The 14671-nt window shown below is 38.0% G+C and overlaps 1 protein-coding gene across 6 annotated transcripts in view; it reads right to left on the reverse strand.

Moving 5' to 3' along the window:
- The window catches only part of LOC128695927 (uncharacterized), a 131951-nt gene that overhangs the window by 49679 nt on the left and 67601 nt on the right, over window positions 1-14671 (reverse strand). For all 6 annotated transcript variants that reach the window (XM_070093112.1, XM_070093113.1, XM_070093111.1 and 3 more), the window contains one exon: window positions 690-809. In XM_070093112.1, coding sequence (XP_069949213.1) covers window positions 690-809 — 120 coding nt within the window. The remainder of the gene's footprint in view (window positions 1-689; window positions 810-14671) is intronic.

Here is a 14671-nt window from a genome sequence, read left to right on the forward strand (position 1 = left end):
CCCGCGGCCCGGTCTGTGACCAGGCCTCCTGGTGGATCAGCCCCTGATCAACCAGGCTGTTGCTGCTGGCTGCACGCAACTGTGTGCCAAGATTTGGACCATTTCATGCATATTTAAAGGTTGCACGAAACTACATCTTTGGTTTCTATCACAGATGGCATCCTCAGCACCGAGTACATGAAGTGCATCGGAATGGTGGTTATTAGAGTGTCCCCTCGAGTTTTTCCCATCTGTCCAGCTTCCAACGCGAGGTGACATACTTCGCATGTCACAGTTCTTTCACCTGAAGCAGAACCTACCTTTCCCTAAAAGATTCAAGAAGTCCTGCCAAGGCTGCTGTGCCATCTGGACGAGGGCAAGGATCCCTACCCAGCAATTAGATTCCTGCGTGCAGATATATATATATATATATATATATATATATATATATATATATATATATATATATATATATATATATATATATATATATATATATTAAAGAGTCCTTTAGAAAACTTTGAATTAAAAAATGGCAGTGCCTCAAAATCCTTGCTTGATCTGCGTTTCGAAAAACAATAAAGAAAATTTAACTGATTTAAGTTAATTATGCAGAGGAGAGCGCCAACGAAGAGCAGAAATAGCGGAAGAGGCTATGAGACACAAAGTAACTGGGATCCCACCCTTCTAAAATGCTGATGAATACTTACCAGTGTTGGTGATCCTGGTGACGACTGGTGGTTGTTGTGTGTTGAACCAGAGGTGACACCAACCAGCGGGAGGCTTGGTGCTTCTGGTGACTCCCAGCAACCTCACACACGGCTTTCCTCCTGCACCAGGTAATATACAATTTAATATTATTATTATTATTATTACTATTATTATTATTATCAAAGAAAGCGCTAAACCGACAAGGATCGTATACTTTAATGTATGTGTATGTATGTTTGTGTGTTCTCACCTATTTGTCGTTGCAAGGGTCGAGTAGTACCTCCTTTGCTGATCGCTATTACGTCCACTCTTTCCCTGTTCCAAGAGCTTTATCATACCTCTTCTTAAAGCTATGTATGGATCCTGCCTCCACTACATCATTCTCCAAACTGTTCTACTTCCTGACAACTCTATGACTGAAGAAATATTTCCTAACATCCCTGTGACTCATCTAAGTTTCAACTTCCAGTTGTGTCCCCTTGATGCTGTGTCCCATCTCCGGAACATTCTATCCCTATCCACCGTGTTCATTCCTCTCAGTATTTAATATGTTGTTATCATATCTACCCAATCCCTCCTGTCCTCCAGTGTCGTCAGGTTGATTTCCCTTAACCTCTTCTCGTAAGACATACCCTTTAGCTCCGGGACTAGTCTTGTTGCAAATCTTTGCACTTTCTCTAATTTTTTAACGTGCTTGAAAAAGTGTGGGTTCCATACTGGTGCTGCATACTCCGATAAAGGCCTGAAGTACACGGTGTACAGTATATTGAATGACTCTTTACACAAGTGTCGAAACACTTTTCTTAAGTTTGCCAGCACCCATATACTGTAGCAGTTATTTGGTGAACGTGCGCATCAGATGTGCTCGGTATTATATTCATCGCAAGATCCTTTTCCTTGAGTGAGATTTGCAGTCTTTGGCTTTAGAAACCTCAAGCGCTCCCAGTAATTGAGGTGTTTTATCTCACGGCCCGCATAACGGAGATAAAACACCTCAATTACTGGGAGCGCTTGAGGTTTCTAAACCTGTATTCCCTGGAACGCAGGAGGGAGAGATACATGATTATATACACCTGGAAAATCCTAGAGGGACTAGTACCGAACTTGCACACGAAAATCACTCACTACGAAAGCAAAAGACTTGGCAGACGATGCACCATCCCCCCAATGAAAAGCAGGGGTGTCACTAGCACGTTAAGAGACCATACAATAAGTGTCAGGGGCCCGAGACTGTTCAACTGCCTCCCAGCATACATAAGGGGGATTACCAACAGACCCCTGGCAGTCAAGCTGGCACTGGACAATCACCTAAAGTCAGTTCCTGATCAGCCGGGCTGTGGCTCGTACGTTGGTTTGCGTGCAGCCAGCAGCAACAGCCTGGTTGATCAGGGGCTGATCCACCAGGAGGCCTGGTCACAGACCGGGCCGCGGGGGCGTTGACCCCCGAAACTCTCTCCAGGTAAACTCCAGATAGCCTGTATTCTGTCTGGGGTTTTCTTTGACCTTCCCCAATCATCGTTACTTTGTACTTGGTGAGGGTAAAGTCTAGAAGCCAATTGTTGGACCAGGTCTGTAGTCTATTCAAATCCCTAAGTAGTCCTACCTGAGCCTCGTCCACTTCAGTTCTTCTCATTAGCTTCACATCGTCTACAAGCAGGGACACCTCTGAATCTATCCCTTCAACCATGTCCTTCACATGTACCAGAAACAACACCGGTCCTAGAACTGACCCTTGAGGAACCCTGCTCATCACAGACACCCACTCTTGACACCTCGTCACGTACCATCACTCGATGTTTCCTTCCTGTCAAATATTCTCTGATCCATTGCAGTGCCTTTCCTGCCTGCTCCTCTAGGTTTTGCACTAATCTCTTGTGCAGAACTGTGTCGAAAGCCTTCTTACAGTCAAAGAAAATGCAGTCTACCCACCTCTCCCTCTCCCCTATTTTACTTCTGATACCTTGTCGCAAAACTCCAGTAGGTTTGTGTCACAGGATTTCCTCTCACCGTGCTCCACCACTCCTCCTGCTGTGGACTGAGAGATAATGTTTGTAAACAATTTCGCCTGTTTGCGAATTGTTTACCAGCTTTATCTCTCAGTCCACAGCAGGACTCGAACCTGCAAACTCGGCAACAGAGTGCACAGTACTTAATCCACAATGCCAGACTCCAGATAAGTATATGTAAATATGCAAAACAACCACGGAGGGAGTAGGCCTTTCGTGTTGCAATCAACACACCATCAGGAGCTTGCAAAATTGCAGAAGAGGAGGATGTCCCAGCAAATGTGTTCCCAGAGGACCGTCTTCACTGGAGGGAGGGAGGGAGGGAGGGAGGGAGGGAGGGAGGGAGGGAGGGAGGGAGGGAGAGAGAGGGAGAGAGAGAGAGAGAGAGAGAGAGAGAGAGAGAGAGAGAGAGAGAGAGAGAGAGAGAGAGAGAGAGAGAGAGAGAGAGAGAGAGAGAGAGGGCACCGGAAGTGCCCCCAGGCACAACAGTGCCCACAGCCTGAAGGATGAATATTACAGCATTAAAAAAATCCCACAAGCATTGATACTGTAATAGCCTAAGCGAAATTAACATGGCAATAACAAAAAATATTGGTCATATTCCACTATGACATCATTAACTTTAAATACATAAATATATTGTGAGTGATACAGGAGTCACTGGCAACTATATTGTAGCTTGGGACAACATGTCCATTTAAAGTTACGAGAGAAAACGTTAACATTTAAAGGGGAGGCATCTGCAATAACAAGACAGCCACATCTATTCATCCTACAGAATTCTGACACAAAATCTGGTTCAACCTTCAGAAACTGCAGGAAAAATAGGCCCTAATTCCTCGGTGTGGCACTATATTTAAGACTGATACATTCGTAAAAGAGCCCAATTTTAAACTGTGTACTATTACCTCAACTAAAAATGCATCTAATGATATTGTATAATGACTGCCTATCATGCATAATAACTGCCGATTCTGCAATATTCCTTTCAATCCAGGAGTAACAAGGAAAGATGACTTTTGCTTCCCGCCAATTTGTCCAGGTTATTACAAGCACTAATATGGTTGAAAATCGTGTTCGACTCCTGTGCTATACGTATCGAATAACAGTGCTGGGACATTCTCACCTCCAATGATTTTCCCGTTTGTCCGAAATAGGAGAGACTGTGTGATGTAGTTCAGCTGGGCTTGTGAGGTCTCTGGGGAGACCTAATTTAACATATATGGTCACCTTGCCTTGGCAAATGTCTGTCAGAGACACGCCTTTCCGGCTTAAGACTGAGGTCTTTTGTTCTGGACGGCGTCAGACCTCGGCATCAGATCAACACCACGTGTGCACACCTCATTGTGAAGGGTGCTTGCACCACCATAAAAGCCCAATGAAGAGCATGATCAGGAGATTCGAGCGGAGCACTGGCCTGGGTGCAGAGCTCCTAGCAGAGACTTCGAGCGGAGCTGCTGCTGGGGTGCAGGGCTCGGGAGAAGGCTGCTGAAGTCTCTGGAGGAGACTGTTGGAGACATTGGGCAGAGTACTGGCTTGGAGCAGTACTCGTGCTGTGTAGGTCTTGGGACCTGTGGCTTAGTTCCTGTGATGAACTGTCCTCTGAACTATATTGTAAGTTACATTCATTTTGGTCAAGTTGATTGTATTTCCCTGTCTCACTGCTTATGTGTACCACCCCATTTATCTAAACCCCAATGATGTACTCCGGTTCCCAAATATATTATTGTACAAGGACTTAATAATAAACTGTGTTTGGGTGTCCCCGTTATTGTATTTCTATTTATTCTTTTATTTTTGTTTCAAGTAGTGAGAGGGTGAGTAGTGTGGTGAGTAGAATAATGAGAGGTGAAGGTGGTCACCAGTGACCTCACATTACCTACCTACCTCCGCTAATCATCTCTCCTACCACCTCGCCTGCCTGTCCCCTGCCTACTGACTCCCTCCGCTTACCCCCATATTCCCCACTTATATCCCATTCATTCCAATACCCCCCTACATGACAACTGCAACCGTTGCAATCAACACTGTAGACACCACCAACACATTGTTCGGATGCATTCTTTATCAGGAAGCTTCCAACAGTCCTTGAATTTTTAATAACTACTTGTACATTAAATCTTCTAAGAGCATTCGGCAAGATAGATAAATTCTGGTTATATTGGAGGACCAGCACATTCTTGGTCTGAGGTGTTATCCTGGGTTCTGTTCTATAATAAGTTTTCTTAGACTCAAACCTATCTGATATTATCCTGGTGCCAAATGACTTCGAAAAGGCAATAAATGACATGCCCATGCACAGCTGCTGTTCCTTTACTGCCCCCTCCACAGAGGTGGCAGCGAAGCAATAGCAAGGAACTACAGACTGATAACGCTAACGTTCCATATCATGAAAATCTTTGAAAGGGTTCTAAGAAACAAGATCGCCAACCACCCAGATACCCATCAGTTACACAACCCAGGGCAACATGGGTTTAGAGCAGGTCACTCCTGTCTGTCCCAACTACTGGACCACTATGACAAGGTCCTGGATGCTCAGAAGACAAACAAAATGCAGATGTAGTATACACAGACTTTGCAAAAGCCTTTCACAAGTGTGACCATGGTATAACCGCGCACAAAATGTGTGATAAAGGAATAACAGGAAAAGTTGGTAGATGGATCTATAATTTCCTAACAAATAGAACACAAAGAGTAGTAGTAAACAGAGTAAAGTCTGAAGCGGCTACTGTGGAAAGCTCTGTTCCACAAGGCACAGTACTTGCTCCCATCTTGTTCCTCATCCTCATGTCTGACATAGACAGGGATGTAAGCCACAGCACCGTGTTTTACTTTGCAGATAACACCCAAATTTGCATGACAGTGTCCTCCATTGAAGACACTGCAAGACTCCAGGGCATCAATCAAATCTTTAAATGGGCAGCAGAAAACAATATGAAGTTCAACGATGAGAAATTTCAATTGCTCCGATATGAAAAACGTGAGGACATTAAAGCTATATCGGAGTATAAAACAAATTCCAACCACACAATAGAGCGAAAAACTAATGTCAATGACCTGGGGGTGATCATGTCAGAGGATCTCACATTCAAGGACCATAACATTGTATCAATCGCATCTGCTAGAAAAATGACAGGATGGATAATGAGAACCTTCAAAACTAGGGATGCCAAGCCCATGATGACACTCTTCAGGTCGCTTGTTCTATCTAGGCTGGAATATTGCTGCACACTAACAGTACCTTTCAAGGCAGGTGAAATTCCTGACCTAGAAAATGTACAGAGAACCTTCGAGGCACACATTGCTGCGATAAAACACCTCAATTACTGGAATCGCTTGAGGTTCATCAACCTGTACTCCCTAGAATGCAGGCGGGAGAGACGCATGATTATATACAATTGGAAAACCCTAGAGGGATTAATACCAAACATTCCCCCAATGAAAAGCAGGGGTGTCACTAGCACGATAAGAAACAACACAGTAAGTGTAAGGGGCCCAACACTGCTCATCTACCTCCCAGCATACTTAAGGGGGATTACCAATAGACCCCTGGCTGTCTTCAAGAAGGCACTGGACAGGCACCTAATGTCAATACCTGACCAGCCATGCTGTGGTTCGTACGTCAGGTTGCGTGTGGTAAGCAATAACAGCCTATTTGATCAAGCACTGATCCACCATGAGGCCTGGTCACAGACCGGGCCGCCGGGGCGTTGACCCCTGACACCCTCTCCAGATTATATATATATATATATATATATATATATATATATATATATATATATATATATATATATATATATGTCGTGCCGAATAGGCAGAACTTGCGATCTTGGCTTAAATAGCAACGTTCATCTTGCCATGTAGGACAAGTGAAAATTTGTGTATGCAATAATTTCGCCAAAATCATTCAGAACCTAACGAAAAAAATATATTTCACTGTGTTTGTTTAGTATTAAATTATTGTAAACAAATCTAAAATATATTTAGTTGGATTAGGCTAAAATAAATTGCGCTTGTTATAATAAGGTTAGGTAAGTTTTCCCAAGTTTCTTTTGGTGCAAAATTATAAATTTTTACATTAACATTAATGAAAAAAATATATCTTTAAACGTATAAGAGAAAATTTTAGAAAGGACTTAATTTTAAGAGTTCTTGCTAATTTACCAGTTTTACATATTCGGCACGACATTTTATATATATATATATATATATATACACACACATATATATATATATATATATATATATATATATATATATATATATTTCTATATATATTTATATATATATATTATATATATATATATATATGCAATAAGATCACAGTAAACAGGTGATTTCAGAATATGCAAAACAACAACTGTGAAAGAATAGAGAAATTCCAAGCGCTTTCGTGACTACTCACATTATCAAGGAACTATGAAAGTAAAGCATCCAAGGAAGGTATACAAGTGGTCTGGCCAACACCTCACTATCTGATCCCACAACAGTTAAACACCTGACGCGCGCTGGCCCAACTGGACAGGTCCTTCGCACAACCCACCAACAAACTATTCTACCCAAAAAAATTTTAAAAATTATTATTTGTCCAGTGTATTATTAAATTCTTCCCAAATTCTATTAATTATAATTGGATCTAATTTATATAAACCAAAGGAAATATTCATATTATTGTCAAAACTGCTTTTTATGAAAAAAGATTCAATTATATTCCTGTCGACCATGGACTTGCTTGATACTACTTTCTCAACTTTTTGAAAATCAATTGGATGGTTAAAATCTCTTACATGAATAAATAGAGCATTGGAATCTTGTCCAGTTCTAATGCTATATTTATGTTGTTTTAATCTTAGTTCGAGATTTTTACCAGTTTGACCGTAATAAACTTTATCGCAAATTTTACAAGGAATCTTATAGACACATCCATCAGCATTTTGGGGGGAATTCTTTATCAAAAGTTTTTTTACTGTATCAAGATTTTTGAATACAACTTTAATATTAAAAGTCTTAAGAAGAGAATGCATATCAACCAAGTTTTCATGGTAAGGGAGAACCAACATATTTTTAGTTGAATAAGGCTGGTTGTCCCTTTTTGGATTATAAAAAGTATTTCCAGCAGCTTTAAAAGATTTATCAATTACATTTCTTGGGTATTTTAAATCTTTACCTATTTCATAAATTTTGGATATTTCCTCATCTATGAACTCAGGACTACAAATTCGTAAAGCTCTCAAAAACATTGATGAGAAAACAGACAGTTTGACTCTATCTTGATGCGAGGAATAATAGTGGACATAGGAACAGTTATTTGTAGGTTTTCTGTAAATTTTAAATTTTAATTCATTATTACCCTTAATAATTAAAACATCTAGAAAAGGCAATGAGTTATTTTCTTCAAACTCAACAGTAAAGTTTATAGAATGGGCTAAGCTATTTAATTTTCCAAGAAAATGGTGTATATCTACATTTTTGGGCATAAGACACAAAATATCATCAACATATCTGAACCATTTAGCTCTATTAGGGAGGATTGTGTTAAGCAACCTTGTTTCAAAAAATTCCATGTATAGGTTACTAAGAACAGGTGAAAGAGGATTTCCCATTGCCATACCAAACTTCTGAGTGTAAAACTTATCATTAAATACAAATTTTGCATCAACAATGCAAAGTTTAATAAGTTTAATGATAGTAGGAACTGGCAATGGTAAATCATAGTTAACGAGTTCTTCAGATAAGAAACTTAATAAATCATCAACAGGAACTTTCGTAAACAAGGAAGTAACATCAAAACTAACCATGTTAAAATTATTTAAGTCAGTCAAGGAGCTTAATTTATCAACCAAGTCTATGTTGTTTTTAACATTAAAGTTAGAAATTTTGCCAACAATAGGGCTCAAAATATCAACAAGCCATTTGGATAATTTATATGAAACTGACCCTATGGAGCTAATAATTGGTCTGACTGGATTCCCTGGTTTGTGTGTTTTTATTAGTCCATACATGTAAGGTAAAGATGGATTAGTGGAAGTAAATTGTTTGACTAATTCATCTTTGCCTTTCAGTAGAAGTTTTATTGTTTTATTGAAATTGCTGTTAACGGTTTCTAGGGGATTTTTCCTAAGTTTAGAATAGGTTTCAGTATCATCTAAGAGATTATTCATTTTTTCTTGGTAATCATTTTCTTTCATAATTACTATTGCATTTATATTGTCTGCTTTAGTAAGGCGCAAATTTTTATTGTTATTAAGTGTATCATAAGACTTAAAGAATCTTTGAGGGCAATTGGGAATGTTTGGTTTTAACATAGAGCTATATTCCATTCCTTTACTAATATTAATTTCATCAGAGGATAAATCAGAAAATTTTTCAAAGTTACAAAAGGCTTTTGCAATTTCAACATTATTAAGATTTTTTGAAGTTGCAAAACTTAGGTCAAAACCTAGAGCAGCAGTTGTATGTTTGTCTAAAATTTCATCTGTTAAGTTAATTACAAAATTGTTATTAGCATGCTTTGTCCAATCACTATTTTCAATTAAAATGTCTAATTTTCTTTGTAGTTTGTTTTTGAGTTCATTACAAAGAAAATTAGACATTTTAATTGAAAATAGCGATTGGACAAAGCATGCTAATAATAATTTTGTAATTAATTTAACAGATGAAATTTTAGACAAAAATACAACTGCTGCTCTAGGTTTTGGCCTAAGTTTTGCAACTTCAAAAAATCTTAATAATGTTGAAATTGCAAAAGCCTTTTGTAACTTTGAAAAATTTTCTGATTTATCCTCTGATGAAATTAATATTAGTAAAGGAATGGTATATAGCTCTATGTTAAAACCAAACATTCCCAATTGCCCTCAAAGATTCTTTAAGTCTTATGATACACTTAATAACAATAAAAATTTGCGCCTTACTAAAGCAGACAAAATAAATGCAATAGTAATTATGAAAGAAAATGATTACCAAGAAAAAATGAATGTTTTAATTATTAAGGGTAATAATGAATTCAAATTTAAAATTTACAGAAAACCTACAAATTACTGTTCCTATGTCCACTATTATTCTTCGCATCAAGATAGAGTCAAACTGTCTGTTTTCTCATTAATGTTTTTGAGAGCTTTACGAATTTGTAGTCCTGAGTTCATAGATGAGGAAATATCCAAAATTTATGAAATAGGTAATGATTTAAAATACCCAAGAAATGTAATTGATAAATCTTTTAAAGTTGCTAGAAATACTTTTTACAATCCAAAAAGGGACAACCAGCCTTATTCAACTAAAAATATGTTGGTTCTCCCTTACCATGAAAACTTGGTTGATATGCCTTCTCTTTTTAAGACTTTTAATATTAAAGTTGTATTCAAAAATCTTGATACAGTAAAAAAAAACTTTTGATGAAGAATTCCCCCCAAAATGCTGATGGATGTGTCTATAAGATTCCTTGCAAAATTTGCGATAAAGTTTATTACGGTCAAACTGGTAAAAATCTCGAACTAAGATTAAAGTAAAAGGACACAAGTGCAACTAATGTGACATTTATTGTGGCAACGTTTCGCTCTCCAGGAGCTTTATCAAGCCAAGGTAATGGCTTGATAAAGCTCCTGGAGAGCGAAACGTTGCCACAATAAATGTCACATTAGTTGCACTTGTGTCCTTTTACTTTACATATTGTCGGTAATTCTACCAACTTTATTACAACTAAGATTAAAACAGCATAAATATAGCATTAGAACTGGACAAGATTCCAATGCTCTATTTATTCATGTAAGAGATTTTAACTTTCAAATTGATTTTCAAAAAAGTTGAGAAAGTAGTATAAAGCAAATCCATGGTCGATAAATTAGACACAAGTGCAACTCTTGGGTATCTTTATTGAGGAAACGTTTCGCCACACAGTGGCTTCATCAGTCCACTGTGTGGCGAAACGTTTCCTCAATAAAGATACCCAAGAGTTGCACTTGTGTCTAATTTATCAACATGTCGGTTCTCTGAACCATTCATCTACAAAGTCCATGGTCGACAGGAATATAATTGAATCTTTTTTCATAAAAAGCAGTTTTGACAATAATATGAATATTTCCTTTGGTTTATATAAATTAGATCCATTTATAATTAATAGAATTTGGGAAGAATTTAACAATACACTGAACAAATAATAATTTTTAAAATTTTCTTGGGTAGAATAGTTTGTTGGTGGGTTGTGCGAAGGACCTGTCCAGTTGGGCCAGCGCGCGTCAGGTGTTTAACCGTTGTGGGATCTGATAGTGAGGTGTTTGCCAGATCCCTTATATACCTTCCTTGGATGCTTTACTTTCATAGTTCCTTGATAATGTGAGTAGTCACGAAAGCGCTTGGAATTTCTCTATTCTTTCACAGTGGTTGTTTTGCATATATATATATATATATATATATATATATATATATATATATATATATATATATATATCTGTGTGTGTGTGTGTGTGTGTGTGTGTGTGTGTGTGTGTGTGTGTGTGTGTGTATGTGTCGTGCCGAATATGTAAAACTGGTCAATTAGCAAGAACTCATTTAAAATTAAGTCCTTTCTGAAATTTTCTCTTATACGTTTAAAGATATAATTTTTTTCATTAATGATAATGTAAAAAAAATTTATTTTGCACCAAAAGAATCTTAGAAAACTTACCTAACCTTATTATAACAAGAACAATTTATTTTCGCTTAACCCAGTTAAATATATTTTAGATTTGTTTACAATAATTTAATAATAAACAAACACAGTTAAATATATTTTTTTCGTTACGTTCAGAATAATTTTGGCGAAATTATTGCATACACAAATTTTCACTTGTCCTATATGGCAAGATGAGCGTTGCTATTTAAGCCAAGATGGCAAGTTCTGCCTGTTCGGCACGACATTATATATATATATATGTATATATATATATACATATATATATATATATACATATATATATATATGTATATATGTATACATATATATATATGTATATATATGCAAAACAACCACTCTGAAAGAATAGAGAAATTCCAAGCGCTTTCGTGACTATTCACATTATCAAGGAACTATGAAAGTGAAGCATCCAAGGAAGCTATATAAGGGGTCCGGCCAGCACCTCACTATCAGATCCCACAACGGTTAAACACGTGACGTGCGGCGAGCCAACTTGGATAGGTCCTTTGCACAACTCACCCCCAAGCTATTTATTTGTCCAGTGTATTATTAAATTCTTCCCAAATTCTATTAATTATAAATGGATCTAATTTATATAAACCAAAGGAAATATTCATATTATTGTCAAAACTGCTTTTTATGAAACAAGATTCAATTATATTCCTGTCGACCATGGACTTGCTTGATACTACTTTCTCAACTTTTTGAAAATCAATTGGATGGTTAAAATCTCTTACATGAATAAATAGAGCATTGGAATCTTGTCCAGTTCTAATGCTATATTTATGTTGTTTTAATCTTAGTTCGAGATTTTTGACCCTTTATCGTGTTGGGCTGAAAAAATTCGGTATTGATTACGTGTTTTTGGCGCGTGTCATACTTCGCGTCCCGCGCGGCCAGCTTCCCGTTCTTTAGTTCCAACCAATCACAAGCCTTCCCTGAGTCTCTTCAGCTAAGTACAGTTCGCTTCTGCCGCCTTCCCATTGGTTGAGAGATCAAAATATCAACACTAGCGGCTTGGCTTCGAACACACGCGCATTTTTCCCTCCACCCTTGCTAATCTACTCTTGGATTATACATTCTACAATGTCGGTAAGTACTGATTGTTGTGTTTAGTGCTTACATGAATAGTTTAGGCATATTTTGATATATACCTAAAGTCCGTGTGAAGCATAATATGAGTGTAGCATGCAGTTGAAAAAAGTGCAAGCATTTTAGTCCGAATTATTTTGGTATTGCGCGAGTTTCCGGGAATGTCCAATTTTAGTCAAATAAATATTTATAAAAAATTTTCAATTGCATATATGAACTCTGTAGTGGTCTGGATTTATACAGGAGGTTTCTATTGTCCTTCCAGTTCCATGAGAGGCTGTTTTATGGGGAGCAGTCGACCAGCAGGTCGAGGTATATCTGCGTTTCTGAAGACAGTGACTCGGAACCAGAGGTAGACGAACCAGAATTGCTGGATAGTGGTGATGAATACTTGCCACCGGATGCACAGGATGCAGAGATGTCAACTGATGATGAGGAGGAAGAAAGGGAAGAAAGGCCAGCCAAAAAGCAGAAAGTAATGAGGAAAAAGAAAACTTTTAGGATTGAGGAATACCCGGATGAGGAAGAGATCCATGAGAATATTGCTCTTCAAGTTTCATCTGAGTGGACCGTAGATGACATTGAAAATGATCCTTTGCCTGCATATGAACATGAAAAGCCTCTTGCAATTAGGTCTCCATATGAGTATTTTCGTATGTTCGTTACTCCAGCCATGATAGATAACATAGCATATCAAACAAATTTGTATACAAGGCAACAAGACGTAAATAGTACTTTTTCAACAGATTCTGAAGAGATCATGAGGTTCATAGGTATTTTGTTGTTCATGGGTATTAATTCACTACCATCCCTCGAAGACTATTGGAAAGCTGCTTTTAGGAGCCAACAGGTTGCAGATAGCATGGCGTCTAAGAGGTTTAGGTACCTTAGAAGTCATATTCATTTCAATGACAACACAAAAAAGGATAATGACAGATTCTACAAAGTAAGGCCTCTTTACACTGAACTAACTAATGCTTGCTTGAAAATTCCAGCTACACCCAAGCAATCTATTGATGAAGTCATGGTTGGTTTCAAGGGTAAAACTGCTGGAAACCTAAGGCAGTACATCAAAACAAAACCAGATAAGTGGGGTTTCAAACTTTTTTGTCGTGCAAGTCAAGATGGACTCATACATGATATACTCATGTATCAAGGCACAACAACTTTTGACACACATCCCATACAGCTGCCACAGGAAGAATCTAAACTTCCAATAAGTACAAAGATTGTTCTGGTACTTGCACAAACTATGAACAAGACAAACACATCAGCAATCTATGCTGACAATTTCTTTTCAAGTATGCCTTTGGTCAAGCTACTAAGAGATAAGTATAACTGCAGATACACTGGAACAGTACGTGACAATAGATGTGGTAAGCCACATCTGGTGCCTATCAAACAAATGGAAAAAAACAGTGTGGTCAGGGGCAATTTTTGCTTCAACAACAATGATGGTGTCCTTGTTGTACGATGGAAGGACACCAAAGTTGTGACTTTAGTGACAACTGATATTGGGGTCGAGCCCATGAGTCTTGTTGAGAGATATAACAAGGGTACAAAGAGGAAAGAGAAAATATCGTGCCCTGCAGTCATCAAGAACTATAATGCAAACATGGGAGGTATTGACAAAAGCAACATGTTGGTGCATCTCTACAAAACACCAATGAAATCAAAACGTTGGTACATGCGGCTATTTGCCTATATTATTGATCTTGCTGTTGTGAATGCATGGGTGCTTTATTGCCGTGATTCTCGAGCAATAAAGGAAAAGTGTATGCAACTGAAGTATTTCAGGAATTCTATCTCTGAAATTGCAAGGTCTAAAGGACAAAACCTTAGAGGGAGCAGCCTAAGAACAACTCCAAGACCTTCACCAACTAATTCACCATGTACTTCCAATGGTGTTGGCATAGTGAAACCTGGGAGGGGAACACGTACAGAAATGCCTGATGACAGTGTTAGGAAAGACATTACTCTAATGCACTTCCCAATGGCAGGGCAAAGGCCGTTTACTTGCAAGTATTGCAGCACCTCGAAAAAAACGGTAACATCGTCATTCGTCTGTAGTGTATGCAAAGTAAATCTGTGCATAAAGACTGATAGAAATTGTTTCACAGACTTCCATCTTGCCAATTAGCAATATAGAATCATTGGTCTTCCAAATGAATCTCAGGAATATAGGGATTGAAACTTGCATCACTTTGCAATTTGG

Source organism: Cherax quadricarinatus, chromosome 41, assembly GCF_038502225.1.
Source record: "Cherax quadricarinatus isolate ZL_2023a chromosome 41, ASM3850222v1, whole genome shotgun sequence".
Lineage (NCBI taxonomy): Eukaryota > Metazoa > Arthropoda > Malacostraca > Decapoda > Parastacidae > Cherax > Cherax quadricarinatus.